The sequence below is a fragment of the Xiphophorus couchianus genome, chromosome 22 (assembly GCF_001444195.1).
Source record: "Xiphophorus couchianus chromosome 22, X_couchianus-1.0, whole genome shotgun sequence".
Classification (NCBI taxonomy): Eukaryota; Metazoa; Chordata; class Actinopteri; order Cyprinodontiformes; family Poeciliidae; genus Xiphophorus; species Xiphophorus couchianus.
In genome coordinates, this window is record NC_040249.1 from 21,563,971 (window position 1) to 21,587,904 (window position 23,934).

General features: G+C 39.2%; 1 protein-coding gene across 2 annotated transcripts in view; it reads left to right on the forward strand.

Moving 5' to 3' along the window:
* Positions 1 to 23,934, forward strand: part of inpp5a (inositol polyphosphate-5-phosphatase A) — a 168,441-nt gene that overhangs the window by 86,866 nt on the left and 57,641 nt on the right. For both annotated transcript variants that reach the window (XM_028006649.1, XM_028006650.1), the window contains exons 6-9: positions 532 to 635; positions 8,142 to 8,194; positions 8,964 to 9,083; positions 20,540 to 20,624. In XM_028006649.1, the coding sequence (XP_027862450.1) occupies positions 532 to 635; positions 8,142 to 8,194; positions 8,964 to 9,083; positions 20,540 to 20,624 (362 nt within the window). The remainder of the gene's footprint in view (positions 1 to 531; positions 636 to 8,141; positions 8,195 to 8,963; positions 9,084 to 20,539; positions 20,625 to 23,934) is intronic.

Sequence of the window (23,934 nt, forward strand, 5' to 3'; positions counted from 1 at the left end):
TTTCCGTCCTTGTTGAATTTTACAAGATTTGTCTCATGATATGTGGAAAAAAGCTCCAAATTGATTACATTCTTTACATCATGTAAACACAACATTTTAGCCTTGGTATGTGATGTTCATTCTTAAAAAAAAATTGTTTTGTTTTTCTTGATTTAAGAGAATCCATGTTTTAATTTTGGCTTCATATTATGAGATCAATACGGCTATTTTATTACATATATCACCACTTATTAAACTGCTTATCTTTCATTCACAGACATTAAGTATTATATTCACATTAAAACAAACGCTGTATTCTTGTAGCTGCTCCTCATTTTAATTCCTTTCCTGAAGTTCTTCAGTCTCACCAGCAGGTGGTGCAGTTGCCACTTCAGCAGCCTGAGCAGTTAGAAGATTCAGACTCACTCATATTAACCAATCTGTTTTTTGTGACATTTCTCTCTTTTTTTGTCCTTTTTTCTCCTTCTCTTCTTCCTCCTTCTGTCCTTCTCTGTCTCACCTCTTCCTCCTCCTCCTCTTCTTCCTCTTCAGCCGGCATGTTTCAGAAGGTGACCGGGAAGGAAATCCGCACAATAAGGCAGCAGAAGTCACCCATGGTGCAGAAGGAGAAGTTCCCAGCGGACTTCTTTCCACAGGTGGGAAGAAATAAAGTTCATAAACACAAGAATACTTTTTTTAACTAAATGTTTTTGTTTGTTTTTCCTTCATTTTAGATAAAAAAAAGAGTTAGATCTTTCATATGTATGCTCAGTTTTAACATGAATTACACCTAAAAGAAAAAGGTCCTGGTTGCTTCCCGCTGATCGCTCCGCTGTGTTCGGTTTTCCCGTCAGACGGCAAGCCGCACGCACAGTGCCGCAGTGCTGATGTAGTAATAAAGAGTACGGCAGCCCTCGTGTCATCCCTGCGCTCCCTGCTCATCCGTCAACCATGCTCCGACGGTCGCCTTCGCGAATATATGCAAAACAGATGGATACGGCCCCTTCACACACTTCCCCTCAATTTTCGTCTCTTTCACACACTTTCGGACCCCAACAAACACACATATACACCCCCACACACGCGCGTGCTTCCCCACTACTTCCTTGTACATCCTAGAGATCCATAGAAGCAGCTTCAGGATCTCCTGATCTAAAAACAATTAAGGAGTGAAAACATTAAAGACGAAGGCCCAAAAACAGCGTGAGAAGGATGAGTGGGAGTGTGTGTGTGTGTGTGTGTGTGGGGCAAGCAGATGAGAAAAGTTTTGGCTCGTGATAGATGTCTCTTCCCCAGCCTGCGTATGAATCTGGGATGATGCTCCAGAGAGCACCACTCCACATAATGTTAGCCCATTTAAAAAGAGCAGATTTGTGTAGTCTATCAGGGTCGCAGAGTATTTTCCCCCTCCCTCTCTTTCTCCCTCCTCCTGCGACCCCTCCGTAGTGAGAAATTGGTTGTTATCATAGATCACAGATACTGCTCAAACCTCTTATGAAAGATGAATTAATTTCACTAATGCTTTAATGCAAAGCTCTCATGAGGGAGGCAGACTGGTGATAACCCCTGCCTCGTCCCCGCTTCCTCCACCGCTGATTTATGCCCTCTTTTAGTAGATGAAACTGCCTAGATTTGCCATCCATCTGCAGCTTTGAGGAATCCCATTACTCCAGAGGAGGGGTGCACGGGGAGGGCTGTTGGATCGGAGGGGACGCCGTACGGAGTCCGAAACGGATCGTTTTAGTTTTGGGGCTCACACAGCTTGAGATCTGTGGAGAAACTTTGGTGACAAATGTTAAAGGAGGAGCTAATTTCCACCTTCAAATGGTTCATCTGATGAAGATTACAGAGTGACGAATCAGGTGTCCATGTCTTACCTTTGCAAGAAAACATTACAAGTCTGTCGCAATACCTCAGATGAGTGGGAATCATTTTCAACAGTCTATTATCATCAGCTGTGTTTCCATTACAAATGTGCACAAAACGTTGTCAATATTCTGCTAATGTCAAAAAAACACAATTTTGCATTTTCCATTTTTCCAATAACTAAGAAATACAATTACAATCACACACAAATAAGTTTTTTCACGCGATAAGTCATTAAAAATGCCCTGTCATCATTCTTCTATCACTTCCTGTCGTCTTCTTCATCTTTTCCACCAGAAGTGACATCCAGTTACAACAACTGCTCTTTAGATCTCTGTGAAAAGGAGCAAACATCCTTCCAGCTGCACAGCATCTAAAATAAAGGAGTAACAGGAGAATCACTGTCTAAAGAAGTAATGCCTCAGCCAAAAAAAAAGGTGTCTGCCAAATAACAACTAACATAACCAAGCAAAAGAAAAGTAACAATTATTTCTATTCCTCAAAAAGACTCAAAAACTGCTGATTATTATTTTTATTGTTGTATGTTATGGGGTTGACGATTCATTCAGTTCATCATAACGTCTGCATCAGATGTTAGCAGTATTTTAGAATTTGTTTTATTTTTTCAAGATTATTCAAAATTGCAGTTCTGGTTTGATTTGTTCATTTATTAAAGATTTTAAGCTGTTTCATTTTTAAGGTGTTCCTAATGCCAATATAGCACTAGAATGACTCAGAGTAGTCTTTTCACAAAGGTTTCATGAATTATAAATGGTGCTTTAACGAATCTCTGTGTTCAGTAAAATGATTCAGTTCAGATTAACTTCTTCAGTTTTTATGTGTTTTGAACCAAATACAAAGAAATTGAGATCTGTCTCTTTAAAACCTCTTTAAGGAGTGGTGATGATCCACACACATCCTCAAACAAAGCTTAAAATAATACAGCACAGCTGTCTTTAAACATAATTAGACAACATTTTTAATCTGAGAATCTCATACCAAATAAACAGTTGAGGTGTTTATAGTAAATTGAATTCAATTGGTGGAAAAAAGTTCATGAATTTGGACAAATTGGGCTGATTTCAAGCAACAATGCTAACCATCATTTCTTTTTCCCAGCCGGCCCCTGAGTCGTAGCTACACGGCAACAAGAAAGAGAGAAAGTGGACATTTATTGAAATGCTGAATAAAACGGAATTGGCCCAAATCGTGGGGCACATTTCTTTTGAAAGGCCTCTGTGATGGATTTGGACGTCTTGTCGTTCTCCGTTGTTCCGTCCATCTCCACCTTCCCTCGTGGGAGTGAATGTAAATACTCCTTTGGCGCTACATGCGTCCAAAAGCCACTGCATCATAAGGATTTGTCATTGCCTAATATAAATAAAGTATACGACCCAGACCTTAATGTGCCCTTGGTATTGATTGTTTTACACAGGCGTGGAGGGGGGGAAAAATAAGTGAGAGAAAGGAAGAAATTAACAGACAGGCTGTAGATCAACATCTATATGAGTTTGTTGTTTGGCACCATCAGCGCGTCCATAAAAGCACCAACTTTTCATACCCTTTTAGTGCCCCCTGTAGTAAGCTTCTGTTTCAGCACTTTGATTACTTTAAAGTTCAGACCTCCATGGAAGTTAACTTCCTTCCTGTTTCCTCCCCTCCCTCCGCCGTGATTCATGTTTACGTTAAGGAGATGAAGTCATTTAAAGCGGCGTCGCTTGTAAAACGCTCGCCGCGTTTATCACCAGACAAGACACCTGTGACACGGATGCCGTCCTCCGTGACAGGCGTGATCCATGAGACGGCGAGGAGCTCTCAAATGAGAGGCTAATGTCGAGATGAAGGCTTGCCGAGCTCATTTTCGCAAATAGAAGGCGAGTAAACTCTGCTGCAGGGAGTCGCTTTGCGGCTGTAAACCCTGTGAGGGGCCCTTCTGTTATTTAGTGGGTCCCCTTGCAAGATGATGGAATAAGGATAGATGTGATCGTCTACCGAGGCTCAAATCAATCAGTGTTTGTGTGTATTACTTATTACTGGCTGTGCATTTCTGTCCCGCACCACTAAAACACCCCCACCCCCTTCCAAACATCATCCTGCCATAATGTTATTTATGGGGGTCAGGCTTTCAGCTGGAATATACAAAAGGTCAAAGAATCAAAAGAGATGGACCAGGAAATAGTTGTAGGAGGGTGTTGTGAGGCTCTTATAATATATCCTGACATTTAAAAAAAAAATCTGTAGTCACAGTTGTGTAGTTTTTAAGTTGTGGGGTAAAGAGAATGCCTTGTAGCTGTTTTAAAATTAGACATACTATCCCACAAATGATGAAAATCCCATTTTGGCACCCAAACGCAACAACAGATCCACATTAAATCTCTGAAAAATAGAAGTACACTCCATGATCGATAGGCTTCAGTCATGGAGTGTATTCGATTTATCTATTAGTCAAATAATCGTCAGCTGGTTTAGTAAACGATTAATCGTTAACTGTCGTACACAAACTTCAAAAACGCCAGTTGCTGAAAGAACAACATATTCAGAGCAGTGATTAAGCCAAAACTGTACAAAAATATATACATTTTGCATTTAAGATAAAAAACTTCCCATTTCTGAGTCTGAAATTAAACTTTAAGAAGATTAGAAGATGTTTTAATAGTTTTTCACTTGTGAATAATCTTCATCGAAGTGCAGTGCTGAACTTCAGATGGTTTGGAAATGGCCTTGGAGCCCTTCCCAGATTGATGGTCAATGCTGATGTCTTTCTAGGTTTGAACTGAGCCTGCTTTCATAGACAGTCTTTCCAGGATTTTGCTATTGTGATTTTTTTTTGCTATCAAAGTCACAAATTTTGTGCTGCTGCTATTTGCTATGTCCTTTGCGCTTATTTATGACCGTAAATATGACTTTATATTACTCACTATATTAATCACAGACTATTAGTCGACATCAAGAACACATTAGGCAGCAGTTTTGTAGAAGTAAGAAGTACTGCCACCTTCAGGTGGGAGTTAGCAGTCACTTAAACCCAATGTTCTTGACCAATTTGGCAAACAATTTACTCAAAAATACTCAAAATTATTAATTGGCAAGAAACAAACACAGAGAGTTGTTAATTTTGTTTTTATTTTTTTGTGAATTTCCACAATCCTGGAACTGTGGAAAACTGGAGGGACTAATATATAGTTGGGTTGAATCTGTTATGTTTTTTCTGCACAGTTTAGGTCAGATTTAAATCGTTTTAGAACTGAGAGGAGGTGTGCTTTCTTTTCGTCATGACAGTATTCTCTTGAATGCGTCATTTTTCTTCCATCTTTTACCCGTCTGTGTGGGTCCGTGCTTGGCGGTCAGTCTGTGCATCGCCCAACGTCCTCCGAACGCGACCCGCTCTGCAGCCGCCGTTCATCACTGTCGCAGGCGGAGACGCCATCACTGACCTGTGGAAGCTGAGCCAATGTCACCCTGAGCCTCGTGGCCTTCCTGCTGCCCCGCGCACCCCCCATCAAACCCCCACCCACATCCGGGGATGACATTATTATTTGGAGCCAACATGTCACTCCATCAGTTTATTGTTTTTAGGACTGCAACTGACGGTTATTTCAGTTATTGATTAGTCGATCGATTATTCTGACTATTAATAAATTATCCTTACCGATTAATTGATCGATTAGTCACTTGTCTCGGTTATTAATCAATTATTCTGACGATTAATCGGATAAAAATAGCACATTATGCAGATTTTTGATTTAAACTTTTTTGATATATCAAATACATTAAAAGGTGCAAAGAAATAATTAAATTCCTTTTTAATGTCAGAAAATAAACATTTTGTTCCCTCAAAGGCGACAACAAATCATTAAATTAGTGTACGCTTGATTATTTGTAGCAAAGGATCGATATGGAGCTTAAAATATACTTCTAACATCAACATGTGAAAAGCTGAGCTGTTTCTGCTTGACCTAGCATCAACACAGTGTAGGGCACATCTGTTAATTACATTTTAAATTACTGATTAGTAAATGAATAGCAAAAGGTTCTTTTGCTAAGGTTCTTTTGAATTAGAAGTTAAAACTTTGCCACTTAATGAGTTCTGCGTAGAACATATTTACAGAAAAAAATGTTAATTTTGATGTAAATCCAAAATGTTTATGTCTCTTTGAACAGTTTGGTTTAATTACTGCTTTAAGTTTGTTGTTCTTTCAGCAAAATGGCCTTTTTGAGTATGTATACTCCAGCTAACGATTAATTGATAACTAAATTCAATCAATTCATCACGATTAATCCCATTAATCGTTTCAGCCCTATCTTTTTTCACTTGATAAATGGATTTCAATTCTGGCATTTTGGTTGTTTATGCATAATGTACAGCGTACCTGTATTGCAACCAAATCATGACGTCTTCCTGTCAGCTAATGCAGCAAGATGCTATCCCAAACTGGACTCTTGTCCCAGACTGAACTGGTTTCATTGCCGCAATGACTGAGAGCTGCCTTTCTGTTTTAAAGTGCGAGACTTTGCCTTTGTGTGTGTTTGTGAGGAACCCGGGGGTCAATCAGTCATATGTGCAGGAAATGGGGTAATCTGCGGCCAGGTGTCAGAAAAGTGATGGATTTTAATGCTATGATTGTAGTTAATGGCTCTTAAAATTAAATCGAGATTAATCGTCTCTGGCGGCAGTCAGATCTCGTACGAATCCCCCACCGCCATCCCTAACCTTCATCTTTCCACCTCCTCATCCTCTCTAGCGGCTTCCCTTCCTTCCACAACTTTACAGGCTGAGGGATTTGTTCCTGCTGTAAAGTAATTGTATTGTTCTGAGGACATAAAGTCTATTATGCCTGTAGTTACTCAGCCTTTATTGTGCGTGTTTCTCCTTTTTATTCACTTCCTGAGTGTGTAAGTTCAATCTGTTTTTCTAGAAGGGTGAAACTCATATCTAATTCCATTTGCTCTTTTCAAAACCACAACATTGGACGAGCGAGTTATAATTGGGCCCATGCATCCTGCAGAGGCAGTATGGATTAATTCAAGTATGCTAATGTAATTCAATTTGATACAGTTAATCTTGTACTAATGCAGATTGAAGGATGCAAGGCGCAATCAAATACCTCTTAGCCCTTTAATTTGCATCTGGGTTTTTTAAATAAAATTAGTCAATTTGTAATTATGCGACCTGACCCATAATTAGTTTATTTATCACCGCAGTTAACTCCCGGAGAGGGAGAGAGATCGACTAGAAAAGAAAGAAAGAGGTTGTGGGAAATAGAGTTATTTATCTTATTCCGAATGAGAAGACTCACAACATCAATTTGTCTCTCATTTAATAACCAGCTTCATGGTGAATCATGCGCTGTTTGATCATGTGCTGCTGGGGAACGAAGCAGCTGGTTTGATCCGATCTGTCCAGAACAAACCCGGTGAGGTCTGATCCAAACAGATCACACTGCAGTAGGTGTGACCTCTAACCTCAGCCTGGTCTGGTTTCTTTAGATCAGAAGTTAGATTCTTTTTTTCATTGAGGTCCAAGACAAGTTTATTGTTATTTTATTGCAGTTTACAGGGAAAGAAATGATATTGCAAGTAAGCAAATCCAATAATTTAAGATAACATTGAAGAATCCAAAAAGGGAAACTTATAATCTGTTGACATTAAACTCACTGATATATTTGAATTGATTATTTCTGTTAATTTTAAACCATATAGGCCTTATAGGCCCAAATGTGAAGTTCTTATACTCTGTTACACTAAATTTTGAGACTGAAGATAAGAAAGACCATGGATGCTAGCTTCTGCGGTAGAGCTAAGATGGTTTTTCCTGTGCATATCAATGCATCCTAAAGTATATTTGGTGTTTCAAATATTGAAGAAGCCAGTCATAGTTGTTTTTTAGTCCCTCTGTCTCCAACTTCTTCGACTATACTTCAGATCAGCAGCTAGAAGGTAAAAATGTGGACGTAGTCGCGTGTTCCAAGACAATATGGATCATAAATGCATGTCAGAATTTATTTTTAAATGTAGAAAGTAGGCTGAGATTAACTTGTATCAACCCAATTGAAAATCTTTGTAATGTGCTTCAAATCCAGGTCTGTGGAGGGAAACCGACCAGTTCAAACAAGAAAAGTGAACAAATATCTTGCTCAAAAAACCTTTATCATTGAAGTTTTGTTGATGTTTTAAGCATTGCATTTCAACAAACAACTTCTGAAATGAAATACCCTCATCATCTAATAGCTTCCACTCATCTTTCTGTCAAAATTTGGCTGATAACAGGTTCTAAACCGAGTCTCTCTGTTCTGCAGTGCCAGTGGTCCAGAAAGGGATTCATCAGGACTCGATGGGGCCTTTCCAGCTGGTGAGTTTTATTAACAGCCTTCTAACAGCAACACGTCCCACCCACCTCATCACCGCTCAGCCTCGAGTCGTTGCAGCTCTATCAGCACGATTAGGGCCGCAGATCCAGCCGTGTCAGTCGCGTCTGACGTCTGCCAGGTTAGACGGGGAGAGCTCTGTACGTACCGTACCCTCTGTGGGCCCTGCGCTACCGTATTTGATTAGACGTAATCCCCTTAGTCAAGCAGCTGCATATGACAGATGACAGAAAACATTAGATGCAATTGAACCTGCACGGCATGAATAGAAACTCCCAGTGTGCAGAGGCGGCGGGGGGACGGAGGGGATTGTAATCTAATAGAGGGATGACATGAGGACTAAAGAGCTGAAACGGTAAGCATTTAATAGGGGCATGACGTTTGACAGCAGCGGCAGGGAGAGGCCGACCGGTGAAGAATAGGAGATCAGATCTGGGACGGGATAAACACGTATTGTCTAAGCCATGAATGTTGTCATTTGTTCAGGATGTCACTGCAGAATAAACCTTGAGATACGATCAATTCCTCGGACCGATACAATCAGCAGGGAGGTGTTCATCAGCACATTGAGTCGTCTTGCTCCCCCCTAACAGGACAGGGTGGAAGAAAGCCAATCAGGGGTTTAAAATGTCACACGGCTTTGCTAATAAATATGCTTAAGGCCCTGTTTAAACAATAATAATTAATAATCTGCTGTAAACGTGATTTTTTGAAGGAAATGTCCCTCACAAAGTTTTTTTTTCCCCCTCACAGTGACTTCGATCTGGTCAACGTTCACCTCTTCCACGACGCTCACAACGTTGTGGCCTGGAAGGAAAGTCCTTCCTACTACGCCGGGATCAGGCAGAAGGCCATGGACTTTGTTCTACAAAGGTAACGGACCAGCTGTTAGCAGAAAATATCACCGAACAAACAGCCATTAAACACATATTGACAAAAAAAGCAATATTTTCAGTTGAAAAAGACCTTTTGATGGTAAATTATTGAATAAATGAACATATGAGCTCAATAATAAAGGTATTTATAGCTTTTATTTTGTTATTTAGGTTATTCAACCATCAGATTGGTGCAAACTGCTGTTATATCCATTCAGGAACTCCTGATGCTTCACTGAATGTCTTTGAATAAATATTTTTTTAAGAATGTGAACCAGCGTTGAGGACATCTCTGCTGCTGCAACATGTTTAAAATTAGCATTGAGATGCTACTTTAGGTTTGAATAGCTAGCTCCTTTTAGCACAACTTGAACACAATAATCTTTCCCAATGTCCCATTAGATTGTTTTTCGAAGCAAAAGTTAGCCCTCGTTAGGCAAAGGGAAGCAGCTTTGTCGTTCATCGCTGTGGTTTGCGGATGTCGCTTGTGCGTCAGATTTATGGACGTACCGTAAATGTTCTGGTCGGAACTTTTGTATGTATTTTGATCTTTCATCCCCCTAGAAAATCCAACTTGAACCATAACGATGCACCAGGTGGTTGCTAATTGCTGCTGGCTAGTCTGTACGTGCTGAGTGAGGGAGTCATGGGGCAGGCATAAGCTCAGAAGCTTGGAAACTGAAGGAGCTTCTTCCTTGAAGGCGGGGCTAGTTCTATCCAAGCGTTTGAAAACTGAATGGTTGCCATTGAGATTAAAGGATTTTCCCCAAACATACATAAAAGAATTAAAGCAACACTCCAGGTATGTTTTTGATGAGGGAATAACATTATAACATGATGTAAAGCTCAGAAGCGTTGATTCTACATGATAGTGTCCTTTTAATTTCTCTGCTCTTGCTGATGTTGTAATGACTCCTGTATTCAGTTCAGCCTCCATTCAAACGGGCTGTCCTATCCCCCTCCTGCTCCACGCTAACGGGATTTATGGCGTTTCCATTTGGAGTGGGGCGGGATGATGGAGTGCACGGTGCCACCCCTGCTCCCTACCTGGCCGTGCTAACTCAGAATAAAAGCCTGGTACCCGGCTCCCAGCCGCTGACCTCCTATTCAAACGCTATAAGAATACATGACACGGCTCCCCTCCACCTCCGCTTTGAATAACTGCGTACATGCATATATGGGTGGAATACACGGCCATTTCTGCCGGCCACTGCGTTATGAGGTGCTTTCTAATCTCACAGAGGTGACATTTAGCCTGTACTTCTTTGTTGATTTAATGAATGAAGGCCTTTAATGGACAGCGGAGTGGGAGTGTTTACAGAATATAGCAGCTTTTGCCGTTTTTATCACGTAGTATTTCACCTGACATGATGTGGTTTTTAAAAGGACCTCTGTTGTTGCTCTCCTTGAAGTATTTTTTGTAGGTTTTTATGGCATACGTCATGCTTTTTCTGTGTTTTTCCTTTTTAGTGGCCTAGTAAATCCGCCTGTAGGAAAAACACAAGTGTTGAGCTTTTGAGGAAATTCTACTTTGATGTGGATGAAGAGAAAGTTAGTTTGAGACAGTGAGTTCCCTCCATCCCTCCCATATAATTTTCCACATGTAAAATCTATTAGATTTTTTTCCCCCTAAGCATTATAGGAGATAAAAAATACAGTTTCTTTAATTTCCTATGAAAAATGATCCTTTTATTCCAAGACTGAGTTTGTGATGTAAAAGCTGGAGTTTATGGGTCCACATTTGTCAAAAACTAAAAAAGCAAAGGCTTTCTGATGCGACTCAATAGTGGCTAAACGCCTTTCCTCAGCATTGTTCCCCAGAGGCCTTGAAGTACTTTGGAGATAAACACTGTTTAGCAGTTAAAAGGGCCACTAAGGAAAAGCCTTATCAGATGTGTTCTCAATGGGCTGTAAGCAGCATTATTAGGCCAGACACAGATAAGGTGCAGGCTGAAGCTCGGTCCAGGCGGCACTGACATGTGATCGCAGTGTGTACGCCGTCCCCTCCCATCTCCATTAAACCTTCCACTGGAGAGAGAGAGAGAGAGAGAGAGAGAGAGAAGGTGGGGGGACTGGCTTTAGGTATTCCCCCTGTCCCTTTTCCTGCTTTCCTTCTGGGGGTAGGAGTCAGAGTTAGGACAATGGCCAAAAAGATGGTTCCCAACCAGGCGTTGAATGGAAACACTGTTGGTGGTAGCGCCTCATTCAAAGCCCAGCCCTGGAACATTGTCCCCCCAGATCGGTGGAGTAGAATGGAGTTTGCTGGTGGCTGCCAAAAGGTTAGCAGCCTCTGTGAAAGGAGCGAGCCATTATTCACTGCCCTTTACAGAAGCCGAGCAGCCTTTGTGCTCCTCCTACCCTTCCCTCTGAAAACCACCGGGTTTTTTCTCACTCCGGTGCTCCGGATCTGCGCACGACGGTTTCAGAGAAAGTGAACAGGCATGAAAAGTGCTGCACCCACCGTCTTTCCCCTGCAATACCGGGAACCATGAAATTCCATACATTTCCAGAATTATAAACCCATATTTTTCCCCACTTTTAAATGATAAATTGAAAGGGAAGAGCAGCCATGAGTATGAATGGATAAAAACTGTCGGCTGTTAGCTGGTTTTCCATACTTACATAAATCTGGAAGTTCAAATTCTACAATTTTCCCATTTTGTCTGATGGTGTGTTTAATTCAACATAAATATGGCTGCAACACTCAAAAACACAAAATATTATCAAGTATTATTGGTCTTGTTTTTTGTGAACATATTACACTTTAAATAAGTCATTTACAAGTAACTTTCCAGCACTATTTAGGAGCTTGTTTGTTCTGGTTCCACTAGCAGATTATTTCACTTTTCACATGGGAAAAATGTCTTGTTATAAGTGAAATGATCTGCCAGTTGAACTAGTTCATTTTCTTCAATATTAAGGAATTATTTACTTATACAAGCTCATATTTCTTGCTGAAAAGTTACTTGTAAATTAGTCTTGTCTTATTTCAAGTGTACTAAAATATTTGCATTAGAAATTACACAAAAAAAATACTTGGTCAAATTTTGTGTTTTTGCAGCGTGTGTCTGTTTTTGTCATTTTTAATGAATTCATTATTAGAATTTGACTGGAATTTTTCCCATATATTTAACATGTAGATTATACTGTGTAGTAACATGTAAACATGTATCAGGCAACTATCTCAAGTAATGACATGTGACCAAACATTTCACATGTAAAATGTTTCCAGATATGTCCTGGATATGAAAATTATGTCATGCACTGACATGCAAAGAATTTGAGGAAACTCCAAAAATTGTGTACCCATATGTCCATTAATATGGGGGGGGACATGTTTTCCATGTGTTAAACACTTTGCAGTTTTTGCTATAACTGTCTTTACCTGTGCTTTTAAGAATAAACATGGAAAAGTTTTATTCCACACGTAGAAACATCACATGAGATAAACACCTGAACTTACCTGCATTTTTCAGCAAGAATAGCTTCATTTAAAATCCGTATTTTTTCTGATGCTAAACCTCAGATTATTCTGTTTGATGAAAACCCTTGGCTGTTAAATGATAAAACCAACACTTTTTCCCTCCATCTTCCTTAAAAAAAATCTCTTTTGTGTGTTGAAGTTTGTTTCTTTTTCCAAGCCCCATTCAGAGTGGCTGGTCTGGTTCAGGGGAGAACAGTTTTACATTACAACTGTGAAATCCGGGTATAAAGGCTTCCTTTGTGGTGCACCATTATTTTCACACAAATATAGTCCATTGTCACAGTGCTGAAGTTAATTTGATCAACATTGGGGACATTTAACTGTTTTGTTCGTTGAAAAGACTTGTTTCATGCTCATTTTCGAGGCCATTGAAAAGGAATGATTGGCAGAAAAATAATGTTGCCGTTAACAATTCAAAGCAATTAGTTTCCCATGGGGAGGCAGTGGGCAGCACTGGCCACCACACAGCGATGCTTTGTCATTTTATGGAGGGTCATCAGTCAACTGTCACAGCGTCTCAAAGAGCCCTCCAATCTAAATGTTTCCCTTTAGGCTTTTCCCAGAACAACAGGCTGAAAGAGCCGAGAGAGGTCGGCTCATCTCCAGCCAATAGACATGTTGAGCAGCAAGAGGGAGGAGAGGATAATCACGAGCAGGTCCTCCACAAAGCCACAGGGAACTTCTCAAGGTGTTCTTGTCTCTGCAGACATTATGCTAATATTCCCAATGCAACTGACACCTTGTGATGTCTTAAGTCCATATCAATAACATTTTCTGTAGATATTACCAACTTTTACAAGAATATCCAAATGAAAATTCAGATACATTTATGGAATTTCAGTCATTCAAGAAAAATTAAACCAGAATGGACGAACCTCATGTAAAAATGTGGTTTACCATTTTTTGTGCTCCTTTCTAGACAATGTTATTACTTTACAGTAAGATAAGCAGATTATGTAAAATTAACATTTTGGAGCTTTATATCTTGTCATAAAGTTATTCCCTCATCAAAAACATACCTGAATGTGGCTTTGATTCTTTGATGCATGTTTGAATCTCCCATGGCAAATATTCAGATGTGCTTGAACACTTGCTCTCACAAATCTCCGCCTTCCTCACTCAGCTCCTTCAGACTAGCGGCAGCAGCAATCAGCAAACACCAGGTGGAACTGCAAGTTTGCTGACTTCATCACGCGAAATACTTCAGTCCAATGCTCCTAAAAACGGTTATAACAGGTTAATGGAGGAGAATTGTTGTGATAGCTTGGTAAAGGTGGAGTGCCGGAAAGAGCAGGAGCTTCTTAAAGAGAGAGAAGCTCAATTTCAAGGCCATTGAAACATGTTGATTCATTAATTTTTAATCTATTTTGATGGGATTATTGTTATGTTGAAGACTCATTTTGGGTCAAAGTTTATGTGTCAGAAGTCATCATCTTTGATACTAGTCCATAGTTATCTCAATAATTACAAGACGCCAAGTTTCATTTTCTGCATAAAAAGGCCCAAATCATCACCCCTTCATCACCATGCTTAACATTTGGTTAGAAATCCTGATATCCTACATGATAACTCCAAATTTGTCATCTGTCAAAAGGACATTTCTCAAGTTTTGTGTTGCAACAATGGAAACACGAGAGGTTTTACCATATTCTGTTCAGAGGAGGAGCCATTCTAATCAAGTCAAGTTTATTTGTACAGAACATTTCAGCAACAAGACAGTTGAAGTGCTTTTATATCATAAAAAAGTACAGTCACCAATTATTAAACAAGCAATTAATATTACATTTTGTCAAGCAAATATTCATCACATTATACTGATCACTGTTCCAGTTACTATGAGTCAACTTTAAACAGGTATATTTTTAGCCTTGATTTAAAGGAACTCAGTGTTTCAGCTGTTTTGTAGTTTTCTGGAAGTTTGTTCCAGATTAGAGTAGCATAGAAACTGAATGCTGCTTCTCCATGTTTGGTTCTGGTACTTCTGGAAACACTTCCAAAAACCAATTGATGTTTTCGGAAGCCTACACATTTAAAATGCTAGTCGAGTAGAATCTGAGATGGAGCTCTTTCACTGAACAGGCCCAGTATGGTCTTTAGATGAATTCGCTGGGGCATCTACAACCGGAACAAATGTTTACCACATGAAAATAATCTATCAGATTTGTTTGGAAATTGCCTTATAGCTATCTGCAAAATTATGGGTGGCACCAATTGTAACTCTAAAATCATTGATGATTCCATTGTGGTAACACACTACACAAAATTTGTGGAACATTTATTTGAATAGCCAGAATGGTATTATCGATATCTTTGGAGACTTGTATTGTCTAACAACCTGTCTCCTGGTCTCTTACTCAATTGGACTGTCTCTTGAGTGGTCCCTAACCTCTGTGTGACCGCTGTCCACTATTGCACCCCCCCCCCCGCCACACACACCACATCTTTCCTGCATGGTGTTCTTACTGGGGTGGGCGTTACTAAGGAGATGGGTGGCTAACTGCGGGGCGATGCCGTGGTTGTCCAGTGATGTCAAAGGTCCTGTCGGAGGCCAACCGTGGTCCATTCAAAAAGACGTCACTGGCAAATTCTTCACAATGTTAACATTCTCCCAAAGTCTCTGCATTTACTTACAATGGATAACGGTGTTCAACTGGGCTATTGTGTGCAAAGCAGAACCTGATTTGCCAGCGTATGGTCAGTCAGCTTGTCAATGTAATCGTGACACGGCCCCACGCTGCACCCTCATAATCCCATAGAGACCTCCTGTTATTGCTCAGTATAGCTGTCAGTCATCAGCATATAATCTGACCAGCAGCCACTGAGTGATTGGGGCTTGAGAACAGGGAATTGACGAGTCCAAGGAGATTTATATGTCATAAACAAGGGTAATAGTAAAGTCTGAAAGTATCATTTTTAAATATTAAATGCATGTTTATTTATTTTAATGATGGTTTGTTTGCATGTTAGAGAAAATTAGAATCAGAAAGAGAGAATATGCACTGGTTGCTTTTGTGGTGGTGGTTAAAGGAGCCTGGGAGCAAGGTTCTGGGCCATGTAATAAATTAACGTCTGACCCTTATCTTTGTGTGGCCCTTCGGAAGGCCTGTGGAAGGCCCCAACCCGGGCCCCAGTGAGAACCGGCCCCTGTGAAGAGGCTCTTTCATGGGTGTCACCGTGCGATGAATTGGCCCGGAGAAAGCATGTTTATAGACTGAGCAAAGGAGTGTGTCTTTGTGGGGAAATGTCACTGACACTGGTACAGTTTGCCTGAATGGACTATGATGATGAGGCTAATGGAGGGGCCCCACCAAGGGTGAGGGTCAGCAAATTGGGAGGGGGTTTGGATGGGTGGCACCCCTTAGCTCTGGACCCCCCACCTCCAAGCTCCTTTCATGCCTAGTAGCTGTAGCTAATGTTGCAATTCTTCGATCCTCTTCAATGACCAAGGAAAAAAGTAAACTTTCACAGCGGTGGGTCACCATGAGTGCTTTAGGAAATGATCGTGTAAACAGAGTGTTACCTTCTGACCTGTGGCTGAAACCTCGCAGCCGCAGACAAAACAGTCAGCCTGCGGGTATTAGACATGCCTGTTAGAGAGAGAAAGAACGCAAGCTGTGGAGAAACATTCTCTTATGGCTGATTCCTTCCTTGACCCGTTTACTTATCGGTCTTTCCTTTTCCACTCCTGGTCTCAATAGACAAATTCAGACTTTTTGCTCTATTTTTAAAGGATCAGATAAAACTCTCTTCTCACCCGAGGCATGTTTGAGTTCCCACAGTTATACGGACGTCTTATTAGCCGTGTTACTGCCCTCTACTTGGCTTGGCTGGATAAAGTGTTTCTATACAGCTCAGTCTCTTAGCACCAGCATGTTGTGTCGTAAATGACACCAGTCCAAGTTAATTAATGAGCTGCAGGACACACAAACACTCACAATCCCTCAGTATTACTGTGGTAATAGAATATTCTGAGTCAGTAGGTTTTAATGTCGTGGTTTCAGAAAATGTTTTACCTCACTCTCTGGACTCATGAAGGCTGATGAATCATGAAGGTGTTGACTGTAAAATAATAATATTTCATTTTTGACTGATGTTTGGAATTATTTTTGAATTCTAAGTAATCCTGATTTTGAAAGTTGAAGCAAAAATGCTAACAAAAAAACCCCATTATTTTCTAAAACAGAAATAAACAATCAATATAATATCAGTTAGTAAAACTATTACTTCAAATTTGTAAAAAAAAATAATAAAAATAAATAAAGAAAATTGATCCCCCTTTAAAAAATGTATAAAGATGGAACTAAATTAGTTTCAAGAAATTATTAGTGTTGCAGAGTTAAGTGTTGTAAAGTTGTTGATTTGAACCCAATAAGCCACCTATTAAATGCACATAATTTATTGAATAAAAAATAAGTGTCTACATCAATAAATAGATACGTAAATCAGAAACGAATGATACATAATGTGATGTAAATAAATAAAACATTTGAATAAATAAATGATTGAAGAATAGAAAATTTAATAAGTAAATAGAATTAAAGAAAGAATATGTAAATGAGGAAATTGCTAAAACAAATAATGAGTAAGTAAACAAAAAAGTGACTAGATAAAAATCTAAAACAAACTAATAGGGATTCACTAAACTTTATTTAACTGAATCTAAATGATCATATTGCTGATTGATTTGGTTTTATGTTTTTATATAATTGGAGATAAATCGAGCTTCTTTGTCTTGTAAAGTTTGATATGAAACTACAACAACCTAAACTGAATAAACAAAATTAAAATGTATTTAAAACAAAGTTACATCAGCCACACTCAACCAGAATGGACTAATTTAGGAAAGTTTTCTCAGTTTTTATTGAACTGCTTAAAGGAAATAAAAAAGAAAATGAACCAGATTCTGTTTAATCCGATGCAATATCAAACTGAAAGAGTTTTTTTTTTTTTCTTTTTCTGTGAAACCTTTTCGCACCTCCTCGCCGCCCCCGTCGCAGAAGAAGCAGGCGGGCTTTACGACAGCCGGCCAGACTGAGACCTACCGCCGTGAAAGGCTTTCTCCTCTCTTTACGGCCTCATAAATATATTGTTATCTGCGCCTGGGAAGTCAACGGCGAGATTTATTCGCACGATTAGCAGAGATAGTGAGCCAAGCATCCTGACTCATTAATTAAACAAGAGCGAGCACTACATCCACCTTAATTTCCAATCTCTGCTCAGTAGAAGAGCCACTTTTAAGTAGGCGATGAGGCATAGGAGTTCATTATATGTCGCTTAGGTGCATTTTTTAATTTTATTATGTATTTTTAAAGCGCTGGGATGCTGGCACTGTGATGAAGTTGCATGGATCAAGAGGAAGATTTATGCACTGGGAATCTTCTGACGTACTCAAATATTAAAATGAAATCTGCTTCTTTAAAATGTTATATAAGTGGAACTCCAGGCTCTTCCAACAATGTAATATCATGTGTTTGGCTTGAAACAGAAATGATAATATAATATAACAGAATCCCAAATGTAATAACATTAAAGGCAGGGGAAAACTTGATAAGATGATAATTCCTTAAAACTAAATTCTCAGCGTTTTTGCTTAGCTATTCGGCGCATTAGAGCCGACCCGAACGGAGTCGTGTTAGTTCGCCATCCCTTTGATCAGCTCAGGAAAGTGAATTTTCTGTCGTTCAAAACAATTTATGGAGGATTATTAATTTAGCGTCAGCTGCTAATGAACTGTCCTGCATGATCACTCAGACGCCTTGCATGGATGGGAAATGTACCGCAGACAAATCCCAGAGGATGAAGGACCTTGTTGCAGAACAAGAAGGCCCCTGAGCTGTTTCAGAACTAGATTATCTGAATAAAATTTACACAGAAGTGGGGTTTAATCTCAATCTTAATGAGCAAATAATTTGTTTCTTTCCTCAAGATTTTGAGTTTTATAGGATAATTAATAAGTTTTGATTCTCCTTCAGACAAAAAAGAGCTATAAACATGTAGGAAATTACACAAAAAAACTCGTGAGATTATCATATGTGTATATATGTTTGACTCTTGGTAATGATTTATAAAATGCATTGAAATAAATGTTTAGTTTTTTTTTTATTGCAGTAGCATAATCTCATATTACCACATCAAAAAATGTGAAAAAATTCCAACTTTGATTTTATTTATTTAATAAGTGCAGAAAAATTTTATATTCAGTTCTAAATATTTCTAGTAACGCCACAGTTAAAGACCCCTCTGGTGTCAGAACGTGTTCATCCTTCTCCAGTCAATATTACACGCATTATATTTTCTGTAACATTTTGAAATGTTAGATTATTCTGAGATGAATTAGCTGTGAAGACTGAGGTTACCATGGAAGAATATTAATTTTCTGTCTTTTTGACCATTTCTTTGCTAATTCAGCTTCATGTCTGTGATCATCACAATGTCAAAAGACCCACTGACAAACCGTTTCTGACAGAGGGCATTAGGTTTTTGTAAAACATGTCCTCATATTTCAGATGGTTCATAATACTGTGCAGGTTTTGAAATATAAAGAGGCCCACAGCATCATTGGTCCTCCACCATGCTTTCCAGTTCCTGTTAGTCTCCACATCAACCTGATCTGCTTGATCGGCACACATTTTTTGAGAGTTTAGCAATCACCATCACGTCACTTTATAAACAGTTAATTTGCCTCTAGATAGAGTCAACTGGTTGTTATGGTGACGCCCAGGATGTTGTTCTTTGCTGCAGTGAGCTTTTACCTCCAGCTCCATTTCTCTTGTAACTTTTCTGACTCATCCCTTCTTCTTTATTTGATTCCAGTTTGTTGCATCTCAATGTTGTAGCTCTTTTGGACTGGAGTCAGGCGCCTCTGGTTTGCCTTTTTTTTTTTTTCCATTTTCCTGTCTGAATCTCCTTGAAGTTTGTTAATGTAAATTTTCCTAACTGTAGATGTTGGCAAGTTGAGGTGATGAGCTATTTTCCTGTCATTTCCTGACTCCTGAAGATGTTTCCTCGCTTTTCCACGTTAAATGACGGAGAAACACAAATCAACTCTCAGATCTGTTTATAAAAATAAAACAATAACTACATTGTTCATTAAAAATGCTTTGCGAATGGAATGAGGTGACCATGGTTAATTTGTAGCTTTTGGGAGAAATGGGAGAATAATGCCAGGAAATGTGTATCTAATTTAAAGTGAATGATGAAATATGTAAAGTTTGAAAATGTTACTTTACTTTTATTCTTATTTCAGCAAAATTCCTCATTTTTCGGTTAAACATTGCTACATGTTAATGTTTCCTCTGTTTCTTCTGATTATTTTCCTCCTTGTTAACAAAGAGATGGAAACAACATGAAACATTTTTTGATGTTTTGCTCTGTCGCTTTTCTTTTTTGAATTGATTTAAAGTTGATTCTATTGTAGGTAAAGAGTTTTGATTGTGTCCTTGTTTCCACCAAGTGGGAACACAATAAAAAATTTAAAATTACACTTCTAATTTTAGTTGTGGTACTAGTGATTCTGTAAAAGGAAAAACAACTACGTGATTTTTTTTCTTCACTTAATAACATCTCTCAAAGTCAAATTTTGAGTTTTGTACTTAGATTTTATTTATAATTTTTTTAATTCTGCTTTTGCATTAAAGGATTTGTTTTTTTGTTGTTGTTTTTTTAACAGTGTACCAATATGAGTAGAGGACACTTAGCATCACTGTCCTGTGATTTTTGTAATAAGATGTAAAGCAGCAAATCTTTTTAAAGATTGTAAGACATCTTTAGAGTAAACAAGTAAAAAAACACTAACCCCTTAAAGGAAGTTGTTGAGTCCACCAGGTGGTGCTGTAACCCTCATGATCTAAATCCCCCTCCAATTAAAAGTCTCCAACAATTAATCCTGATGGCTGTGAAGTTACTTTGTTTGTTCAGTTTTTTTCTAAGAGCATTTCTTTCGATTGATTTGTTGCCGGATTTTTTTGCAGGATCTCAGACGAGCGGCACAAGAAGCTGCCATTTTTCCTCTTCGGGGACTTTAACTTCAGGTTGGACGCCAGGCCATTATTTGAGGTTAGTGTCCTTTTTGTGATACATGCATGTTTTAACGGCAACAGCAAACGCTGCCAACTCCATGTTGATGTAGAGCATTTGCATGTATTAAAGGGCAAGTGCAATATAGTAAAAGTGGTTTTAGTTGTGCGCGGTCAGCTCAGAGTTATGAGTCATTAAACACCTCACTGTTGCTGCCCCATCTGTGTTTGCCAACTCAGTCTCCAAGTGTATTGTTATGTTATGGTGCCATTTACTCCTCCTCGTCTCTCTTTTCCTCTCGTTGCAAATGAGGCCACTGAGAACTGAAGCAGTGCAGTTAGTCTGCATTGTCCAGGAGTAGATGGCGGGGGGTGGGACAGGTCATAAAAGCCCACTGCAGACAGCAATATGTCCAATGATAACAGAGTGGGAGAGACACTCTTTTCCACCACAATGGTCCTGGAATCAGCGGGACTGGTGAAGGTGTGGACTTCAACTAGAATCCCCATTCAGAGGAGCGAGAAGCTCCCTAAATGGAGGAATCAAATGCTTAAATGACTTAGGAAACACTTCACTCTGAGGCACAGAAGAGGAAGCTGTCTGTAGTTTGTCATCTGCCCACTAGGGCAGTGGTTCCCAAAGATTTTCTGGGCCTGCCATATGGATTACAATAAAATCCCCCCCCAAAAAGAAAAATAATCAACTGGGCACACACATTGTTCAACCAAACATAAACCTAAACACATATTTTGTTTTCAAACTTCTCTGAAGTTTATTTCACACTTCAGGTTGCAACAAAACAAACTACAAACCATCTTTACAGTGAAACACTTTTGTGTAACTGTTTTTTTTTTGTTTTTTTTTTTTCCATTCATCCATATCGCTTCCCGCACCCCCCATGCAATGGCACTGCACCTCCGCTAGGGGGCGCGCCCCACACTTTGGGAACCACTGCACTAGGGGATGAGCGACTGAGCCGAGGCGTTCCTCGTTCACATGTTTTCCACTCCATCCGGGGGCATTGATTCGTCGCCTCGGAGTTTAGTGCAGAATATTGGATTTTGGGATTGTAATCGGATTACATGGACCTGTTGGTCATATGAACATGTGTTGCTTTGGAGATGATAAATGCAAGAACGCTCTCTGCTCCCGCAGATGGGAAAAACACTGAGGCTATTCAGTATTAGGAGTCTGCAGTTACATATCACCCGGCACACATTTAGGTTGCCACATTGACATTCTTACGCTGATATCTTATCAGGGCTCACTAGGATAAAAGATGCCGGGTTCACAACTTTAAAATCTACAAAAACAGCTATTTTTATGGTTTTTGGATGGAGGTGCAGAAGGAAAATCTGTTCTATGGAGAATCTCAATTCGTAGTCCTGGCAATTCTGAATCAATTTTGGTCTGCTTAATTGTTTGTAAAATTATATTTTGAATAATATTTTTTTATTTTACAAAAACCTGGCAGGTAAACTAATTTAGTTCTGGTAACTTAAGCTACAGGATTTTATGCACAAACAGATTTTTGTCATGTAATTCAAACAAAAATATTTAGACTATTTGAATAAGAAAAATTTGTTTCTGGATTAAAAATAATTTATGAATCAAATCATGACCTTAAACGTTGGAGTCAAATTCAATCACTAGACACTGAAATATTTGTATGTCTAGTTCTGGATGAAATAAGCTGAAAAGAAAGCATTGTTTTATCCTGCAATCTTTCCTTCTCATTTTTTAAAACTTCCATTACAAATTTAATTACGCATTTTGCAACTCTGTACTCTTAAGATTAGGATTTATTTACCTTTGGTTAAAACAAATTCCTGGAAAAGTTGAAATTAAATATTTATGACATCTCTATGAGTAAATGAATTAAGTAAAAGGAAACACACACAAAAAACAAAAGTAAAACATGATATTCTAGCTAACTACTCTATTTTCCTTTTTTTAAAGGCTAAATGGGCATTTTAACAGGCTAAAAGGCTTAAGCAACAGGAAAATCAGCTTCCGTTTGAGCTTAGATGGTAGAGCCTGGAATGTTTTTGGTTCCTTACTTTGAAATGGGAAGCAACGAATGGGAATAAAATTTACAGAACTGTGTGAGAATTGCATACTAAACTAAGAGAGGTAGGTATAAGTCAGTCTCATAATCAGTCAGACATCCATTTGACCAGGGGTTAGGGTTACACTGGTCCTCGAGGGCCGGTGTCCTGCAACTCTTAGATATCTCCCTGTTCAAACACACTTGAATCCAACAGCTGAATCACCTCCTAAGTTCAGTCAAGTTCTCCAGAGTCCTGCTAATGACCTCATTATTTGAATCAGGTGTGTTGAAGTAGAGATACATCTAAAAGTTGCATGAGACCGGCCCTCGAGGCCTGGAGTTGCCCACCCCTGCATTTGACTGATTATGAGACGTCATAAACAAAAACTCAAGACACAAACCAATTGCAAAATGTTGATTAGACTTGTTTGGTCAAAACGTTTGCAACTCACCTAACCAGACAGATCACAGCAACTCTCAGCAGATTGAGCTTCCAGTTTAGGAGTCATCACAAGGTGCTGATCAACCAGTCAGAAGAAGCCTTGGGAAACATGTTCCTCAGGGCTCCTAATTAGGCCGTGTGTACACAACAAAAAAGGTGTAACATCATGAAAATGGAAAGATATCATGTCTTCTTCGTTTTTCTAATGATGATTTTTCATCATTGGTGATGCCTTCACCACCAATGATGAAGACTCTGGGTAGTAAGTGAATATTGTGTCATCAAAGTTGATTTCTTGGAAGAAAAAAAATTGAGGAAGTAAGAAGTTTAGTAAGTTTGATGAAGACCAACCTGTGATGGCTTCATGGCTGGGTCAGAAAAACTCCAAAACTTCCTTTCCTGTGGATTGTTCACAGTGGGCAGTATCTATAAATAGCAGTCCAAGGGAGGAATAACACCCAACTGATGATTAATTACAATCAACACACGCTTAAAAAAGGTCATTAAACAAGTCAGAATGTGATTTTTTTTAACTAGGCAATATATAAATCCTTAAATATTGAACTATTGTATACAGTTTGGTATTGTCTAGCTCATCCTTTTACTGAAATATTTCATTTTTAAAAAAGTCAAAACAAAAGAACTGTAACTAGGAAACACTGAGAACAAGGTTTGAGGTAAAGTTCCTTTGGACAGTCAGTTTTCCACTCTGGCAGTGGATTGGAGGACAACAGCTGATGATGTCATCCGTTCAGAAGCCTCATAAACCCACACTGGGATCGGCCCATCTGATCCGAGCTGCAACCCAAGTGTTAGCGGCCAAGAGAGCTGTGATGTCACTGATAAACAAATGGGCT